The 20,768-nt window shown below is 43.4% G+C and overlaps 1 protein-coding gene across 1 annotated transcript; it reads left to right on the forward strand.

Moving 5' to 3' along the window:
• Positions 1–6,051: 6,051 nt before the first annotated feature.
• Positions 6,052–19,828, forward strand: Dleu7 (deleted in lymphocytic leukemia 7). Its single transcript, XM_008824961.2, has 2 exons — positions 6,052–6,820; positions 19,381–19,828. The coding sequence occupies exons 1-2, from the start codon at positions 6,383–6,385 to the stop codon at positions 19,585–19,587; spliced, it is 645 nt and encodes a 214-aa protein (XP_008823183.1). The 5' UTR covers positions 6,052–6,382; the 3' UTR covers positions 19,588–19,828.
• Positions 19,829–20,768: the final 940 nt, after the last annotated feature.

A 20,768-nucleotide genomic window follows, 5' to 3' on the forward strand; every position in this document is an offset into this window, starting at 1 on the left:
ATTGAGTCTTCTAGCATGAACTTTTGACTTCTTGGATTTGTGTCTATAGAGCTTAGCATAATGTAACAAAAGAACTATCCAACCTATCCCTGTAATTCATCACAATCCCACAGGAGATAAAGCTTTGTAGAAACAAAAAGGAGAGAGGGATAAATAAATGGGTAAAACCCCAGTGTCTGTTCAACCACGAAGCCCGACAGAAAAGACATCAGGGAGCAAGAGTAGAAAAAAAGCCTCAGTGGGAGAGGTATGTTTAGGGAACAGGGATGCATCTAGGGGAAAGAACTGGGAAGGTTTACAAAAGACCTTCTAGTATGTCAACCCAAGTCAAGCATTTCTTTCTACTGCATTAAAATGGTACCTGAAAATACAAGGTGATCCTAAAACCTGATGAGGTGCTGACATTTTTATTTCCACTAAGGTTAGAAATCCTGGACTCTGGTTGACAAAAACCATTAAAACACTTCTATGTGCCCTACCGCACCACTGTGAGGCTGGTTATAAACATGTAGCCCTGGCTGGCCTCAAACTCTCAATCCTCCTGCCTCTGTCCTTGGAATTTTGGGATTGTAGGCATGGGCTACCACGCCACGCCCTTTCCCCATTTTTATCATTAATTCCCCCACCCCAGTTTAACACTATAAGCCATATCTATAGAGACAATCAAAATAGTTTAGGAAAAAAATAGTTTAGGAAATGAAGTAGCCTTTTCATTTTCCCTTTAAGGAAAAAGATGCTTTTCAGGGGTAACACTGTGTAATCGAGTCCAGGCAGCTGCTCTGTGGAATGTGATGTGTTTCTGTTGAAGTGATGTAGAAGTGGCATGCAAATCTTTTAATTCTTAAAATCTCCCTCACCTGCAAAGATGCAACAATTAGAAAAGTTGACATGTATGCTCTTAAAATTTGCTTTTTTTCTTCCAATATTAAGAATTCTTCCTAGAACTGAACTATTAAAACACGACTGAGTATGGTGGTGTGTGCCTGCAATCCCAGCATTAGAAGGCTGAAGTAGAAAGATGGTTAGTTCAAGGCCAGCCTAGGTCTAGTAAGACCTTGTCTTTCAAAAATAAATAAATAAATAAATAATAATAATTAATTAATTAATTAAATAAAAGAAACCAAGTAAAATAATTCATTATTCCCAGAAAGAATTGCATTTTCTTTTGAAAAGGCAAAGTAGAGCAGGACAGATGCACATCAGATTATGTTGGGTCTGGCACACAGGACTCAGCATTCTCCATTCTTCTTTTTTCTCTTGTGTTAGACTTTTGCTGTGACAGAGTACATGGGCCATGTTTGGGGCCTATGCTGAGGCAGAACGTCATGATGGAAGGGAGTGGTGGAGCAGAGCTGCCAACCTCACAGAAGTAAGGAAGGAGAGAGCATGAGGAGAGAGGTAGGGGCCAGGAATTAGACAGAACCCCCGGGAACACGCCTCCAGTGACCTACTTCCCCCAAGGAGGCCTCATCTTCCACAGGTTTCACCCCCTTTCAATATTTCACACCAATCAACCAATTGATTAATCTATTGATTAGGTCAGAACTCTCATGAGCCAATGCCCTCTCAATTACTATATCTACCTTTGACATATGAGCCTTTTGCAAGACTGTTATATCAGACTAAAACAGCTCTCTTCACCTACTCTTCCCTATTTTCTTTGCTAGATTCACCAAGTCATCAGCTTACTAGGGTCTGAGAAGACAGCACATATATGATGTTCTGAAAACAATAGCCCTGTATAAATAATTATTTTTGGCGATTCAGAAATTTCATGGCAAGATTGTATCTCTTTTCCTTTTGTTTGTTCATTCCTTCCTTTCTTCCTTCCTTTTTTAAATAATATTTTTAGTTATTATTTTGTCTTATGTGTATGAGTGTAGTGCCTGCATGTAGGTAAGCGCACTCGTGTTGTACAATGCCCGCAGAGGTCAGGAGAAGGGCTTCAGATCCCCTGGAACTGGAGTTACAGACAGCTGTTAGCTGCCATGTAGGTGCTGGGAATTGAACCCAGGTTCTCTGTATGACAAGTCAGTGCTCTTAACCGCTGAGCAATCCAGTCTCTCTCTCTCTCTCTCCCTCCCTCTCTCCCTCCCTCCTTCCCTCCTTCTCTCTCTCTCTCTCTCTCTCTCTCTCTCTCTCTCTCTCTTTTCCATTACTGAAAATCAAATGTTTAGGCCAAAGTCAGAACTCTATGTGCACTTTTATGGCTTGGCATTCTCAAACACTATGTATTTTAAAATGGGAACTTGATCTCTCTTGCTTTTCTTTTGGGGGCCTACACCTTGTCCTTGTTTGACTGTTTTCTTGATCGTAGTGCATTTTCCTATCTTAGTATATCTCTTCAGCATCTGTTTCTCCTCAATTGTGATTTTTATTCAACAATAATAACAGTTTGGCTTCTCTGGACTTGTTTTGTTTTGCCCCCATCTGTGAACTCCACCAGGGTGTGTTGAAGGTTAACAGCCCCATTTCTGAAATTCTCTTGGATCCCTTTTGTAGAAAAGTGCCAAAAAATATAAACACAGTCAAATTCATCTGGATTCTGCTAGGTTCTTTGAGGTAGACTACATAGCTGTACCTTCTGCCTGTTCCTTCTCTTCTCACTGTCTAACTTCTCGAACATTCCCAAGGACTTGCATCTTTTGCTCATCTGGGAAAGGAATCTTTGGACTAAGAGAAGTACCAGAATCTTGTTATCTAATAACACTCTTCCTTATCCATCAGCAGGTGGATAATTGTTTCTCAGTTCACTGAGTTTTCTACCCAATTCCTGTCCTCATTTCCTATCCACAAAGGTCTCAATGGTTTTGGTGTTCACTTGAAAAGGCTTTCATCAATTATTAGGAATGAGCAGAGTTGCCCAAAGAGCTTTATCTGCAAATATCTAAAGAAGGCCAAAAGCATTGTGGGAGGTAGTCAGTTGGAGGGGCTCAGTGTTTTGCCCAAGGGATACTGACTAGATCACAAGAGTGCCTCTGTTAACCTTTCCTATGACATATCATGCTGTTCGTTAAAATTATGATTCTTTCTGTTGTAATAAGTACAACCTAAAGTGGTTTGAACAAAATGAGACTTTATCATCTTGTATAACTGAACAGCTCAGAGGGTGAAGCAGCTCTATGTAGGGCTCAACCAATGCAATAAGGGCTCTGATTTCTAAGCCTCACTGGCTTTTCTATTTTCAGTGTTGACCCTCTTAAACTCATAAGATGGCTGAAGAGGCTCCATAGCATCAATCTCCTCAGTTTCTCTTGTAAAAGGTCATTGCAGTCAGCCATTTGTAGTGGAAGGTTAACTTCATGATATGGGTTTCCATGTGTCTGAAAGTAGGAGAGGCCCTGGAGATCAGATACGTTTTTTCCCCAGGGCCACTGCAAAGTCTCATTGTGTTCTGTTGCCATCACTGTTGCTTGATAACAGAACCTTGACTTCTATAGAGTATTCTCCATCTTCTTTGCAGCCATATGCTTCAGGATTAAATTTTGGTCGTCTCATGGTGGCACAGAATGGTTCATAGCTTTGGTTCATTCTAATATTTCCTCTCAAATATGATTGCCTTGACACAGATATGTTCTACAATTTAGGACTAGAAGTAGGGGAAGTCAGCTGAATATTTTTGGGAAACATCTCCCTGCTCTCCCTGACATTGGGGAAGAGATGCCCTCTTCATTTAGAGACTGTTGTCTAGAGGCAAGGCCAGCAGCTACTGTTGCTTAGTTATCATAGGGGAAGTGAGCCAAGGACCAAGGACAAAGTTGATGTACTGAGGATGGCATAGCAGATAGATGGAAGGAGCCAGGGGTTTGGATAACACAAAAGATCTGTTAATACTGGAGTCATTAATAAACCTGGAGGCACCTTCAGACTTTTTATAATATGGGACAAGAAATTACTGTTATTGATTAAGCTATTTTATGCTGCATTTTCTAACAAAAAGAGAATGCATTCTTTTCTGCTGTGTGGTCTCTTGGCCTATGTGGTGAAGCTCCATTGTTTTACAGTACATTCAGCTGAAAGCATCCTAAATGGTTCAAGTTGTGGCACGTGGCCATTCTTGAGCACTAATTGTGGGAATGTGACATGTGACTGATTATTACCTGATGACCCAGACTCCTTTCTGATGCTCCATGGGTGGGCTCATGCATTCTGAGCCCATGCACTGAGTGTGGAGGATAATGAATATCTACTGGGAAATGAGAACACAGGTTCCATAAAATACTGAGATAAATACTGAAACAAAGATGGCAGATGTGTATTCCTTGGTGCTTTTTTGAATGAGCCCTTTCCTTCGGTGCTTCCAGTCGGGTAGATAGTGGGTAGGATGTGTGCACTGGTCTGGTAGCCCAACATAGGCAATTCTGAAGATGTTTTAGACAAAGGGAGGCCTGTTTGTGCTGTTCATTCACCTCAATAGCCTAGAAAGCTGTTGAACTGTTAAATCAAGGTCTCATATCTCCAGCTTTTGGCCACAAGCCATTTTGAGGCCACAACAAATAAAGATGTGACCCATGGCTGGGACAGACAAAGCAGTGTTGATGGATGCAATGCTTCCTAAGGCCACCAGGGCCACCAGTTGACTTTGAACAGGATGTATCACCCCTCAAGACCTGTGGTCTTCTGGGTCTCATCTCTGTACCAACTGAAGTTCAGTTGGTCTCATGTCTCGCAGAATCAGTGTGCCGTATAGAAGGGGGGCCGGGGTTCTGCTCTGTCTAGTTATTTCAGTCCTGCTGTTGGATGGAATTCCATCTGTCAGGAGTTTTGCAGTCAGCCATTTGATAGTGGAAGGGTGAACCCATGAAACTGAATTTCCTGTGTAGCTGGAAAAAGGAGGTGCCCTGGAGATCTGGCATGTTCTCTGAAAATGAGGGGTTTGTCCTGTTCTCACTTAGTCTCTGGTGAACCTAATGCACTTCAGCATTTGAGGATTAAAAAAATAAATATATAATTTGGAGGAATTTCTGTATTTCTTACTATGAACCTGAGTAACTTTATGACAAGAGAGTGTAATCAACACTGAGTTGCTTCTTTCCAAAGTGATTTCCTCTCAATGTACAGACATGCATTTTTACTTAGACATAATTAGTGTGAACATACTCATTTTGCTTAAGAAAAGTTTTCTTTACTTTGGCACTCAGTTTATTTTCATAGGAGAAGAAAACACAGAGAATTTGAAGAGGATTACACAGGTCATCCTATTCCAGAGTTAACGAATCCCTAAAGGAACCCACATCTCCCTCCATATCTCTGGCTGATCACCCTCTGTACTAACAGCCCTGCAGGAATGGCTTTTCCATTCAAAGAGCGTCCAGAAGTGACTCCTCAGGACTCTTGCTTCTGAAGGAAGAGTGAGACCCCACCCTCGGTCTGCCAGGGTCCCTTGTCTGACACCTGTGTCCTCCCCTGCCCTGTACCTTTGCTTGTTCTGTCCTGGCTCAGGGGATTATGGAAGAGTTTTCCTTGCAGGAAGAAAGCAGAAACAGCACAGCCCTGAGACAGTCCTCCATTCTTCCTCTCAAGTATCTTTTTTTCTTATGCACAACCTTACACACACACTGATGGTTGCCAGTCTAAGAAGCATAAAATTGCCAGTCCTTTCCCCTTACTTAAGGAAGTAGCTGTATTTGGTGTAATTAAAAACAGCAATTATTTGTACAGCTGTCTTGGGGTTCCTGGCCCATAGAAGGATTTAGCTTTGACCTCACTGCCAGTCGTTTGGGAATTCCGCACAAAAACTGTGGAGGCTCCTCATCTGGGCAGAGCAGGGCTTCTGGAGCGGGTCCTACCAGTTGTGCCACCATGCACTAGTTCACTTAGGATGCTTGTTTGGGCGGGGGGGGGGGGCTACATCAAAAAGTTTCTGATAATGCCCTCGCGGTTGGGGAGGGGAGGTAAGAGAAGGAACCATTGTCCTTTGCAAGTTTGGCTGGGGCTCTGTGCACTTTCGTTCCTGGGAGTGTTTTTGACACCCCCTATCCCGGTCTTCAGGGCCTTCAGTGCCTTCAGTGATCCTTGGCAGGGTCCTTGAGCGAAGAGGGGGCGGGGTATCTGCAGATAGATGCATCCACACAAAGCAGCACGTTTTCCCTTCAAAGCCCCTTGAGAGGCGGAAGAACCAGAGCTCAGCATTTGGCTGACGTTCAAGTGCACACCCAGCAGCGCTTTGGGTCAGAAACAAGCCCACTCTGGCTGGAAGTGAATGCAGGGGCTGGCGCGGGTCAGCGACTGCGGGCCGGGGGCTGGGCCGGCCACACACGCCGAGAGACACGGAGGCCCCGGAGCCCCGAGTTAGGAAATGTGACCCCGGGATCCCGAACGCCACCCCCACTCCTTCGCCTGCTCCACCTGCTCGCCTAGCGCTCAGCTGCCAACCTGGGCGATGGCCAGCCCCGCGCCCTTAGTGGCTTCCATTAGCCACCAAATGGTGGCTCTGCAGACGCTGCAGCTACTGCAGCAGGAGTGGGGCTGGGGGGACGGACCTGGCACCCCCGGGAGCCCGCGCGGCCCGGACCACGTGCCAGGCGCCCCAGCTCGGCGCTCAGGTCAGATGCGAGCCCGGCGCGGGCCTGGGCGCGAGGGGGCTGGGGGTCGGGGCGCCGGGGCGCCAGGCTACCCGGAGGCGGACGGGCTGCGGGGCGCAGAGGGGGGCGCCGAGCTGCTGCCCTTCCCCCGGGACCGCGGGCCCTGCACCTTGGCGCGGATGGCCATGCGCAGCGCGCTGGCCCGCGTGGTGGACTCGACCTCGGAGCTGGTCAGCGTGGAGCAGACTCTGCTAGGGCCTCTCCAGCAGGAGCGGTCCTTCCCGGTCCATCTGAAGGTGAGTACGCCCTCCTTCCCTTCCCGCCCCCGCCAGGATGGAGACGGGGGTGTGGCCACCGGAGCCCAGGCAGGGTGTGGTCAGCATGCTGTAGGCAGGAGGCCACACACTCTAGAGATTGGGCGCTTGGAGCAGAGCTTGAGAGCCATTTGGGTCTGCCTTACTGTGGAAGTAGACTAGGACCAGGTGTGTGTAGGGGGCAGGGTGGGAAGGAGGAGTGCCAAGACCTACCAGACACTTAAATCATTCTTCTAGATGGAGGACAGCTGTCCTCTCCTCCACGCCCCAAGCTCATAACCGTTCCTTCAGGTTCTTAAATACACTTAAGGCCCCTCGACTTTTATTATGGCTAAATGATCCACGTTTATTTAAAGTTACTTCTCACTCATGAATCACGATTATTTTTGCATAAATCCAATTCCCCACAAAGCTCAGAGACCTTACAATGTCAACCTAAATCCTCATAAAGTGGACTGAGGGCAGGTGGGTTCCAGGTGTTGACGTGCCTTGAATAGTGGCAGGAACTCCTGCTTAGTCACCCACCTCATGTGTGTAGGGCATTTTCTTCTTAAGGCACTGTATTGAGTTAACCAGGGAACAGAGCTGCGGTGGGGTGGGGTCTGGAAATACCGGGTTGGGGTTCCAGTCCTGGTTTGCCGCTATGTATCACCGAGAAGTATGCGGGAACTTCCTTGATGTCAGGTCTTTTGGGGGGTGTTACTTGTCACACAGGGTAGGAGGGAGACTGACTGGCACTAAAGCCAGGGCCTAGATAACAGGTTAGGGACCATGTGGTGTTGACAGCCCAGCGTTCTAGTCCCAGGATGCTTTTCAGTAGTCTGCCCCTTCTCATCCTAGGCCCTAGGTGAGTTCCTTAACTTTCCTGTGCTTCAGTTTCCTCTTCTATAAGGAGGAAATGTGGTGTCTGACTAAAGGGCTTCTGAGGTGACATATGTGCAGTTCTGGGATTGTATTGCTGCTAATACATCGATACCTCATGAATTCTTAGTAACTATTACCTTTGTGATCTTGGTATGGATGAATCTGATTCATTAACTGTTTCCTTTTCTGAGGAGAACTTCTATGGATGAAAACAGTTAGGATAGCTAAATGGATTTCTAAGATGCTTCATCTACATAGAAACTAGCCTTGGCCTTGTGCCTGATGACTGACCACATGTCATTGTTGAGTGGTTCATGGATCAAACCACCTGAAAGTTCAGGAAGATAGAGATGTTCAGGTGTAAAAGCAGAGGCACCCTCACTGCAACATTAACAGGTGTTTTAATAGTATTTTTGTCTTTGAAGAAACTGACCTTTAGTATTCTTTTTGCACATTTAGAAACTATCAAACATGCAAAAACCCACAGAATGAGTTTCTCCATGGTGAATGAATAATGCCCAACAGTACTGTGGTAGTTTGAATGAATAATGCCCAACAGTACTGTGGTGGTTTGTCCAATACTCTCCAAGTATTTGGACATTTTGTCCCCAGATGATGGCGCTGTTTTGGGAGGTTTTAGAAGGTGTGGCTATCCTGGAGGAAGCACATCACTGGGGGTGGGCTTAGAGAGTTCTTAAGCCTTGCCAGATCTCCAGTTGCTCTCTTGCTTCCTGTGCCTGCATGATGATGTGAGAGTTTAGCTTCTGCTGCTCCTGCTCCAGCCACCTCCAGCCACCTTACCTCCCTGCCATGATGGACTGTAATTCCACTGTAACTGTAAGCTCAAATAAACTCTTCCTTCTATAAATTGGTTGGGTCAGTGTTTCTATCACAGCAACAGGAAAGTGACTAATGCAAGTACTAAGTCTTGCTAAGTGTGCTGCAGAGGCCTGCAAATACTGACTGCTGGTGGAAACAGATTGAGAGGACTTCAGGAATTTGCTGAAGATGCTGGCAGCTCAGAAGTGGCAGATTTAATATGTTCATCCTGTTGTAACACAGGCTAGGTCGCAGAGCTGTTTTGAGCTAAAATAAATGCCATACTTGACAATATGTGGTAGACAGGGTTACAGCTGTGAATTCCATGCACTGTGTCTTTCTCAGGCTGTGATGGTCATATCATAGATTGGGTGTATTAGTTCAGCTGCTGTAACAAAATGGCTTAAACAACAGACATTCATTTCCTCACTCTTTAGAGGCTGGAAGTCCAAAATCAAAGCACTGACATTCTGTGAGGGCTTCCTTTTTCTATCTGCCTCACATCAGGAGAGAGAGGAAAGAAAGAGAGAGAGAAGGAGAGAATGAACACCTCATCCTTGTGGCCTCTTTTCTCTTTAATGATTTACTTATAGGCCCTGTGTGACAATCACATTGAGGGTTAGGTCTTAAACATTAAATCTCAAGGTACACAATTCAATCTGTAACACTGAATGATCTATATGTGTCTTTCTCTGAAGACTACCTTATATGGTGACTAAAAGCACTAAGCATTGGATAAGCATTGGAAATCATTGTCAAACTAATAATACCAGCAAGAATATGACAGGCATATACCCCCAAATGGTAAGATAGAAATGTCCAGAACACCTGAAGGAAGTCCACTGGAACTGATGAAAATGTCCAGTCCACGTAGAGATCATTATTCAGGCCAATTTTGAAGTTACTCTGGTTAAGTTTTATCTGCCTTCAAGAATTTAAAACATTATAGTCCCCAGGAGTTCCATTCTAAAGCAAGTTGCATGGAAGCTGGCTGATGCCAACTTGCAGCGGCATAAGAACTTCCTTGCTGCTGATTAAATGTACCTGTGAGCCACCCCATTTCAAGAAGTTTATTCTGGTACCAGTTATTCTGTCACTTGCAGTCATCCTTGCTGGCTTTCTCATACCCTAGAGTGAGAGCAGCAGTCAGTAGGTGGCTGGCCTTGGATTCTCTGCCAATATAAAGCTCTTTGCACAGTGCAAGTGTGAATGTCATTGTTCAAAGACATTAAGGATGAATGTTTCTTGCTCCACTCAAAATCAGTGAAGCCAGTTTCTAAAAGTTTGGGACTGCGGTCTTAAACAGTTATGAACCTAGGTTTGAAGAGATGGCTTAGCTGGTGAAATATTTGCTGGGGGAGCATGAAGACACGAGTTCAACTGCCCCAGAACCCATGTGAAAGGTCCAGTGTGGTGGTGTGCACCTGTAATCCCAGCACTGGGGAGGTAGAGACAGGAGGATCTCTGAGGCTTAGTGGCCAGCCAGACTAGCTGAATTGGTGAGCTCCAGGCTCATTGACAGACTCTATTTCAAAAAATGTGAAGAACAATTTAGAAAGACACCTGACATTGATCTTTGGCCTCTGTATACACACGTATACACACCTACACCCACACATACTCGCACACCTTCACACTACAACATATTGTGAATTTATTATTGAAGAGATAAACGGTCCTGGTTATATCACCAGTGGCCACAACTAGGGGATTGCTCATTATTGGGGACAGACATGTACTTTCATGGTCCATGACTAGCCTCTTTACAGCTCTATAATGGTTTATAGTAGGAGCCACATGAAAGGCAGGACACGAAAGCTTTCAGAAATGAAATTTCGGGGAAAGAGATTTTAGAAAGGCTCTAAGACAGAACTGCTTGGCCACTGGTCAGGAGTACCTAGTTTGATTTTACAGCTTTGGGCTTTGCCATGAGCACCCCTGAAGTGAGTGTTTGTACTCATCACAGACATACTTTTCACTGAATTTCCCACCAAAAGTGGTGCCACATCCAAAGCAAAGGCATAAGGAACTTTGTTATTCATGAGTGTGCATTGGGTCTGCCACAAGTAAATGTTTCATTTCCTGTGGGCAGTGGACTCTTTACGGTGACTGGCACATACCCTGGTTCTTCTCTGGGTGTTTTATTGATACACAATTATTTGAGACAACCTTGAGATCAGGCAATGAATGGGGGTGTCTGTTCAGGTCCCTGTGATCTGTAGTTCAAAGCCAGATGCTGATGAGCTGGGTAAAGTTGGGACAGTCCCGACTTCCTCATAGTATGTACTATCCACAACATCCTCTACATCATACACTGTCACTACCATATATGTTACAGACATATATGCTGTGGAGAATCTTAACAGGTCTGGGTGGGGTCCTGTTCTTTGTCAGCCTTGACCTGGTCTTGGGAGTGGAACTTCTTTCTACTGGCTAGGCAGAAGTTCAAGGGCAAGCCCTAGCCTAGAAAGCAAAGGAAAACTGTGTCTGTGTTTTTCTTCTCTCTGTCTCTGCCTCTGTCTGTGTCATCAGCCCCTCCCCCTTCCCTGCTACTCCCCTCTTCCATACCTTCTGTGGATATGAAAGGAAGGAAAACATAGGAAGTAAGAAGTTTGTGAGACCATTGTAAAAGACTGAACCTTAAGATGTGACCATTTTGGAGAGTGTGAACTTCCAGCATTAGTGAGTGGTCAAGTGAAGTTTATGCAGAACTGGAGTGGTTCTGAAGGTGACTGAGGCAAGGCAGAAACACCACCTTAGGGCCTGGGGAAATGGCTTGGCCCATAACGTGCTTGCTGGGTAAATAAGATGATCTGACTTTGAACCCATGTAAGAAACAGTGGTGTGAGCTTGCAATCCCAGCACTAGGGAGGCAGAGACAGGAGGATCTCTGGGGCTTGCTGGTTGGACGGTCTAACTGAATTAGTGAACTCTAGATTCAGGGAGAGACCCTGTCTCAAAAAAGAAGGTAGAAGCCTAGGGACTTGGCTCAATCAGTAAAGTGCCTGACTTGCAAGCTTGGAAACCTAAGTACAGAGTCCCCAGAACTCATGTAAAAAGCCAAGTATAGTGGCTTGTACCTGAAACCCCAGAAGTTGGTAGAGCAGAGATAGGTGCATCCCTGAAGCCCATTGGCCAGCCAGTCCAGCTGAACTGGTGAACTTCCAGCTCAATGAGAGATCCTGTCTCAAAAAATAAAGGGGTGCCAGGTGTGGTGGCACACGCCTTTAATCCTAGCACTTGGGAGGCAGAGGGAGCAAACAGGCTAGCCAGACTTGCCAAAACAGTGAGCTCTGGGTTCTCGAGAGGCCCTATCCTGGAACATAAGTTGGGGAGAGATCAGGAAGACAAGGAAAGACACCTGATGTCCTCCACATGCACACATATACACATATACATGCATACAAATGCACACATGCACAACAAGCACCCCCCCCCACACACATACAAATAAGGTGGCACATGATTGAGTTGAGAAAGACACTTGCCACCAACCTCTAGCCTCTACACGTACACACATTTGTACACACATGCAAATGCACATGGGCATGAACATGCACACACAAACACAAATCACCACCTTGTAAGTTGTTTAAGCATCATCTGCGTTTAAGAGCCTGTGGAGTCATATTGGTCCATTACCACTCTGCTGCTTTCAGAAAGCAAGCTGAAGCCACCTCCTGCTGGCAGAGGCCTTCTGACTTTAAACCTTCCATTCTGATAGGAAGGTTTTCCTATCACTTTTCCAGCCTTTTATGGGCATTGCAAGTGTAAAGAACTTGAAATCCTTAAGCTCCTTTTAATAAAGTTAGTTTAGTGATACACTCTAGTATAATTTTTACCGTCAATGTGTAAAATGAATTATGTAAATAATGTTGTCTGTGTTTAAACTTGAATTGTCCTGGCTATATTGCCTTTAAAACTCCATGTGGAGATCATAAGGGAACCTCAGAAATAACCATTTAAAAGTTTGGGAGTGGGCAGACGCAAGCGTGGCCTTCCCTGTTGTGCAATAAAGCCCTGAAGTTCACTGAAAAAAAAAAAAAAAAAGAATCCTGTTCAAGGATTCGTGACGTGTATTCTTCATAAACAAAATGCATAGCTTTTCTCAGAGACCTCCATCTGACTAGAAAAGAACAGAGAGGAAGGAGAATGCTCCCGGGGGATTGTCGATTAGCTGGGGTGGGGGTAGAAGCAATTAGATTCTACAGAGGAGAAACTGAGTGCAATTAGATTCTACAGAGGAGAAACTGAGTTTTGCATAGATAAAATGGATAGTCTGGACCCACTGCTTTTGAGGGAATGTGCTCTGTGACTGCTCAAAGGGAGGCCTGCCCTAACCTCTGCTTGCTGCATTGAGTAGCACAGCTATGGGTTCTAGGAGTTAGAATGTGGTCATCTTGAAGCCAGAAATACTGTGTGACTTCACATTTTGCCCAGTACAGGACATATTTCAGCTGCGAGTAGGGAAAAATTGCTTTTAAAAACTGTGATGAGCTGGGAAGATGGCTTAGTGGGTAACAGCCTTTGCCATGTAAGCCTGACCACCTGAGTTCAATCCTGGAAACTGTTTTGGAAGGAGAGAACAGACTGATCAAAGTTGTCCTCCGACCTCCACATGCTTGTCATGGCATGTACTTGTCTTGGCATACACACACACACACACACACACACACACACACACACACACGCCATCTATTATATATACACAATAATAAATGAACAAAACGGTGTTATCTTCTCAAACTGTGTTCTAAATACATGTGTTTCTCTGCATGCATTTCAAACAGTAACACAGGAGGCACACAATAGAAAAGATTTGCACATCACAATGAGCTTTGTAGGGTCCCTGGACTGTGGGTTGATTCTGAGTATGTAAGTGTCTGTTCTTCCACAGGATTCTCTCTTTGTGATTTTCCCATGGGGCTTAGCATATTTCGTTGGATATTCAGACAGATGATCTTGTATCTCATTCCCCTCATGGCGTTATAAGCTCTTTAGAGACCAGGAAACGTACTATCCAGAGTAGTCAGTCACACAGTTTGATACATGTGTGAAATTAATTTACCACTCCATTTAGCTGAGTTAAACAGGCTCAGGTCAGTATTCTAGTAGATCAGTTAAGACATGAAAGAGAGTCTCAATTTGGAAAGGCCAGTACTGGCCAGCAGTGTGGACCACTGTAGCCATCAATACATTTCATATCTAGAGTCTGAAATTCTAAAACCTGCTTTTGATTGCTCAGCTTCATAGTTCTAATTCTGGAAAAGTGCTCAAAGTGCCATGTTGGCTATTACATCATTTCTGGGAGCATCTGGAACTTACTAAATAACAGTTACTGGGAGAATATGGTCTGCCACTGAATGGATTGTACCATGAGTGAAATCATGGGCAGTACCCCTCATGTGCACTTCTACCGAAAACCATGAAGAATTTCATGAGCCTTGACCCTGTGACTAGTGACCCCCCACCTTCCAGCAGAAGAAATAAAGATTTGGTTAGAGAAAATGATTATTTCATTCAGAGTTGGCCTTCAGCCCTTCTAGAAAGGAAAAGAATAACCTGTTTTATTTTTCCCTCCCCTGGCTTAAGAGTCCCCTGGAATGCCTGTTCCCATTAATTTGTTTTCTTTGACTGTTAATATGTTTGAGAAAGGATTAAAAGGAAATACTGTACTAGGATGATAAAATAAAGAGACTTTGCAAAGCTTGCTGGAGATCTGAAGCTCGTCAAGGGCCTCAGGGACCAGTGCAGCCGCAGTAGAACTTTATTATACATGTGATTTCCCCCAAAGATACCTTCTTTGATTCTTTACAGTAAATGTAAAATTGACGTCAGATTTTAGGGCCATGAATATATTTTTCAAGGCACTCTACTCTTGGTCAGGCGATGAACGTCTTTGCAGACCAGCTGACAGGCTCGGCAGCACAAAGTTTCCTTCTAGTGTGAATTTCCTGTAGCATGTTCTCTTTGATCTGTTCGCTTTGGACTTAGATTGGATTTCTTCTATAAAGCAAGTGGACATTTTCCCTTGATGTGGATTCAGAGGAAACAGTCCACAGTGATTTTTCCATTCCCAAGCAGTACACCTCAGCAGTGCAGGTTTCCTCATAAACTGTGGGCAGATGATCCCAGGAGACCCCTGGCACTGGAGCAGAAGTGAGCAGCACACGAAGATGGGGAAGCAAGAACGCTTTATAGAGAAGACCAAACCAAGTTCCTTGCCTGGGCATACTGGCATCCAGGGATGCAGAGTCTCTCTTGCCTGAGCGCCTGGCTCACATACTGGTCCTCCTGCCACTGTTGGTGGGACTGCAATGAATGACAGTTATTTTCTTTTCTGGGGAAAGTTGTCAAATAAGTACTTTGCCAGAAACCCAGGTCTCTCTCACCCAAGTGACAGAGGTTTCTTTAGGGGAGAAAATAACTGCTTCTTCTCTGCAAAATTAAGAAGAAAACGTTGGCTCCTCATCAGACCAGGCTAACTTTCTTCTATTTTTTCATCTAGGCAGTTAAGATTCATTCTCTGTTTATAAAATTTCAGTTACTCTTTCTTATATGTATAAGCATGAAGTCTGCACATCTCTCTACCTTCCGCAAATTTTGATACATTTCCTTACCTGTTCTATATTAGAGTATTTTAAAAGTTCAATTGCTTTTTTTTTGTAGGCCTATGCATTATTTAGAAGTGCTTTTAAGTCACACCTCTTAATGATTTCTCTCTAACTTGAATTGTGATTTGTAAGATACAGACTTTCTGCTCTCTGTAGAGATTTGCTTTGTGACATTACGATGGAGTTAAGATTTTGTAAACATTCCGTATGTGTTTGAGAATCATATCTATTTGACTGTTGGCTCAAACATGCAACTGGTGTTTTTCAGTCTCTGTTTTGTTGCTTGATTTACAAATTTGGGTTTTGTCCAATTACATTTTTTTGTCTTTTGAGACAGGGCTCTCACTTTGCAGCCCAGACTGGCCTGGTACTCACGGTGTAGTCCAAGCCGATCTGGAACCAGACAGAGTCCTACTCCCTTCCCTCAGCCTACTTAGTGCTAGGAGTAGAGGCATGTGCCTTCATGCCTAATTCTGATTTTTTCATCTTTTTCTTTTTACCTTTAATTATTGAAAATATATTTTGTAGTCTTTATCAGGAAATCTTGAAGTTTAATCCTATCTCACTTTGCACCTATCATCTCATGATGGACTGTATTTCAAATTTTGCATTTTTAACTCATCTTTTTCTTTTTTAAATCAATGTCACCTGCAGTCCCAGCTGACCTGGGACTTGCTATGTAGACCAAGTTGGCCTTGATCTCACAGAGAATTGCCTGCCTTTCCTCCTGAGTGCTAGGATTAAAAGTGTGTGCCAGCATACTCAGCTGAATTCATTTTTGATGCAGTTTATGTGACTATAATTGTGGGTTTTAGACGTGTTCCCCTGGAATCCATTTTTGTTTGCTTTTGCATGTGTCTATGGATATCTCAGCACAATTCCACGTGTTATGTTTATTTCATAACATGTTTGTCCTAGGAACATGATTATGATCTGGAGGGTGACCAAGCAAACCCCTGTGCCATCCAAGGCCAGAGCTGTACCTTCCACCTCCACTCAACAGGGACAGGCTTTTTTCCTGACAGCACTGGTAGGCAACAAAAATCACCTCCTTTCCTTTATTTCAGAACCTTGGAGGATGTGATGGTTAATACTGATTGACAGGACGTAGACTCACTGAAGAGGCAAGCCTGAGAGGTGTTACCTAGAATAGATTAACTGAAATGGGAAGATTCACTCTAAACATGGATGGTACCTCCATGGACCGGAGCCTTGGGTTGAATGAAAAGGAGAAAGCTAGCTGAGCATAAGTGTTCATTGCTCTCTGCTTCCTGAGTGTGGATACAATGAGAACTGCTGCCTCAGGCTCCTGCCATGACCTTTCCACCATCATAGAGTATACCCTTGAACTGTTAACCAAAATAAACCCTTCCTTCCTTAATTATTTTTTTTGATCAGATATTTTGTCCCAACAATATATAAAGTATTTAGTATGGAAAATTGGTACTGAGAAGTAAGATTATTGCTATGATAAGTCTGGTCATGTGGTTCTTAGGCCTTTGGAGCTGGTTTGTAGGTGGAATAAATAAGAATTTGGAATTAGGGCTAGAAAAAGCCCCTAAGGGCTGGAGAGATGGCTCAGCAGTTGAGTCTTTGCTCTTCTTCTAGAGGAACTGAGTTCAGTTGGCTCACAATTGCCTGTAACTCCAACTCCAGGGCATCTGGCACCCTCTGACTTCCATGGGCACTCTCATACATGGCATACACACATGTACACACACGCACACACACACACATATACAAACACACATATGTATACAAATCTTTAAGAAAAAAAAAGAAAAGAAAAGAAAAGAAAAAGCCCTTGAATGCTATAAGCAGCTTAATGGACTATTCTGGTGGGAATTTAAAAGACCAGAAGACTTAGATAAATGTGAACAGTAGAGACCCATCTCATGAGGTTTCAGAGGGGAATGAGAACTGTATTGGGTATTCTGGGAAAGGAGTAGGCTATATTCTGCCTATGTCCTGAGAATTTGAGTGAGACTAAATACAGAAGCAGTGGACTAATTTGTTTGGCAGAGGAAATTTCAAGGCAGGACAGCATTCAGGCTATGCATGGTTATTACTCACCACCCTTACCCAGGTCTATCCTGAAAAAGAGCAAGTGGGGTTAAAAGATTAAAAAAAAAAAATCAGTGTTTTAAAATCTCTTTGTACATTTGTTGAGGAAAAGATCTTGAGCAATCTTAAAGTTGTAGCCAAAGTACATGCTGAAAATGATTATAATTGTTAAAGAGGAGCCTCTTGCTCTGCACTGAAGCAGTAGAAAAGATGTCCTATGGACAAGATTCCACCCATCAAAGACTCCAACTTGTGAAAATGCAAATTCATTTGGAAGGAGAGAACCTGAGCTGAGAGTGCTGCTGAAAGGATTCACTGCTCCTGAAAAGCAAGTGCCTCAGGAAATGTTCTCCAGGGTCAGCTCTCAGAGGTGGCTGTGACTGGTGACCAAGGAGGCCAGACTCCATCTCAAGTTCACAGAAAATCATGTGTTATTGACATGATATTGGCTTTTCAGGCATGAAAGATGTAAGATTGAGCAAATTTTAGAGTCTTGCACCATGGTTTCATAGAGCTTCTAAGGTCAGGGAGTGTGTCAGGAATGAAGTCCCTGAAAGGAGGCCCTGAGTCTGTTGTGTGGAGCTGTGAAGGCTAAGCCCAAGTTTCAATGGAGACTGCAGTATGCTGGAAATATCAGAATCATAGGATGTCTGATGAGGAAAGCTTACATATGTGAGTGGGGCCAGCTCAAGAAAGAGACTGTGTGGGCTGGAGGGGTGGGGCTACCTATGGCCTTAGGGCCCAGGTGATTCCATCACAAGTCCTAGATGCTGGACTCTTTCCTTTCATGCTCTCTTTTGTCTCTTTTGGAATGGGAATGCTTATTCTATGTATGTTGGAAGTATATAGCTTGTTTTTTATTTTATAGGAGCTCATGGTTATGAGGTTTCCTAAGTCTCAGAAGAGACTCTTCCCTTACACTTTTGAACAGTGTTGGAACTGTTAAAGATGATACATTTTGAAGTTGGAATAAATGTGTTTTGCATTATGAGATGACCATGAGCCTATGGGGATCGGGGGGTAGAAGGTTACTGCTTAAAAGTAGTATGTTTGGATGTCAAATTGATAAGAGGTGTACTCACAATGGTTAATATTATCAACATGACAGGATATAGAATTAGTGAAAAAACAAACCTCTGGGCATGTTTGCGAAGAATTACCTAGATTAGGCTAGTTGAGATGGGAAGACCACTCCTAAACGTGGGCAATATCATTTTATGGGCCAAGGTCCCAGACTGGATATAAAGGAGAAAGCCAGCTCTCTCAAGTCATTCCTGTTTTCCTCCTGACTGTGGATGCAATGTGACCAGCCATCTCAAGGTCCTGCTCAGTTCCTTTAAACTGAGCCAAAATAAACTCTTCCTCAAGTTGAGTCCTGCTACCAGAAGCAGAAACCTAGGGGAACTCATTTCCCTATATTTAAGAGAAAACATATATTCAACATTTTTTGTAATGTGGAATGATTTTATTGTACTAGCAGTGGATTTTAGAAGCCAGCCATTGTGAGATGAAAAATCTATTGACTTGCTTTATTATTTTAAACTTCCTAAGAGTTATTCTGTCTAAATTTTCATTGGGAATTTCTTGAGACCATGCCCATTAAACAGTAAATGCTATTGTGGAGTCTTGAACACAGTGACTGTAGAACAGTAAGAACATAGGCTATTTGTGTATTTGTCGTGGTTCTTTTGGGAACAAATAACAGAAACTCAACTTCAGCTGGCTTAAGTAAATGAAGGACTATTATTAACTCAGCTAGCTGAGAAATCCTGGAGTTCATTGTTCAAGTGTAGCTGGATTCATATACTCAGGGAAGGTAGTTAGTGTCTGTCACTTTTAATCTCTTGCATCTACTTTTTTGTCTTGGAGATATTCTTCTTCAGGTGGTAAAATGCTTCCCAGTAACCCTTTGGGCTTCTCTTTCCCAATGTAGCAGCTATGGGACCAGTGGTAGTATCAATCAGTTACCTGTCTATCCTGGACCAGTTCATGTGGCTGGGTGTGATATACTTTAATGGGCCTGATCTCTGAAGATGGGTTTGGGTCAGCTTTGGACAAACCAGATAGGCTGAGGATGGAGAGGGTATTGCTCCTAGAAAAATCTGGAAGTCGGTAAGCAAAGCATAACACATGTTGCCAACATTGATCTAATTTCATATCTGTGTTTACTGTTTGTTTCAGGATAGCGTTGAATTTAGAAACATCTGCAGCCACTTGGCTCTGCAGATCGAAGGACAGCAGTTTGACAGAGACTTGAATGCTGCTCACCAGTGTTTGAAGACAATAGTCAAGAAGTTGATCCAGTCGCTGGCCAATCTCCCTTCGGATGCTCATGTGGTCGCCTGTGCTTCCTTGAGACAGATCTTACAGAATCTCCCAGATGTATAAGTGTGTGGGACATGGAGATGAAGCCACGGCCGGCTCTGTTAAAAGAATCTTCCATGATCGACAGATGATGATTGATTTTATCCCCCCGAAGGAGACTTGATAGCACATGGCACAGTCTGGCCAACGGCACGTGTAGCCTTCAAAAGTATAGCATGCTAGCGAGCATTTTTTAAAAGTTGTAGTTTACATTTTTAAAGAATGTTGACCTATTGACTTTCTGATTAAAATTCCTTATACTTTGCGGAACTAATTGTATTATGTATGTACATATTTATTAATTCATACTAAGCATTAGTTTTGATTGAATGATACCTGAATCTATATTTGTATTAATGTAGGCTCTAAGGCTTAATATGGTTCTTTATATGATAGAAGCATTATGATTCTAAAGTTATTTTAAATGAATGGGACCTTTGAAAACTGGCATATTGTGTGCTGGGCACTTCACTTTAGGCAATGAGAATGACCTTCAGTTGTAGAACTACACTAGTCAGTTGTGGGTTCCAGTCCTGGTATTAGTAACTTCTCACTGGGCAGAGATTGCTGCTTTCAAAACTTGTGCTGTCATATACTGATCTGTAAATTTTACATGATAATGAACTACCAAGTACCAAGGTTATGTTACATGTCAATACAGAATATGGTACTATTAAAGTCTCATGAGGAAACATCTAGCTTCTCTTATTGTTTCTCAATATTTCAAATGAAGTAGGAAAGTTCTGTGAAAAAGAAAGAAAGGAAGTGGGCACACTGACCAACCTCCCTAGACACCAAGTTGTTTAAAGCTGGAAAGAGAGATGATTTTATTTTTATGTTTATTTTTTTTACAAACATAATCTACACACACTTAGAAAAAAAGATTTCTTATTACTCAATGATGACTGTACTGAAAACCAAATAAAAGGACATAATGTTTCCTAAAAGTTTGTGCTAGAAACAGCAGTGGGTTAGGAAAGGGAAAGATGACTGTGTGTATGACTTGCTTTATAAAAGAATTAAAAATTGGGTCTGCATGGTGGGAGTATATCTGTCTAAAAAGAGTTAGTAGTAAACAAAGCTGATTAGATCACGTGCTGCATGTGATTTGGAGGGTTTGAAATGGTTTCTCCCAGAGTCTTCAAATTAATGGATATAGTCCATCCATCCATCCATCCATCCATCCATCCATCCATCCATCCATC

The sequence above is a fragment of the Nannospalax galili genome, unplaced genomic scaffold, assembly GCF_000622305.1.
Source record: "Nannospalax galili isolate Female #2095 unplaced genomic scaffold, S.galili_v1.0 scaffold488, whole genome shotgun sequence".
In the NCBI taxonomy this organism is placed as follows: Eukaryota; Metazoa; Chordata; class Mammalia; order Rodentia; family Spalacidae; genus Nannospalax; species Nannospalax galili.

Bases quoted from the DNA above. Each gene is read 5' to 3' on its own strand.
- Dleu7 (XM_008824961.2), top strand. From the start codon at position 6,383: ATGGCCAGCCCCGCGCCCTTAGTGGCTTCCATTAGCCACCAAATGGTG. The intron at 6,821-19,380 runs GTGAGTACGCCC...TGTTTGTTTCAG, and splicing joins CCTTCCCGGTCCATCTGAAG to GATAGCGTTGAATTTAGAAA.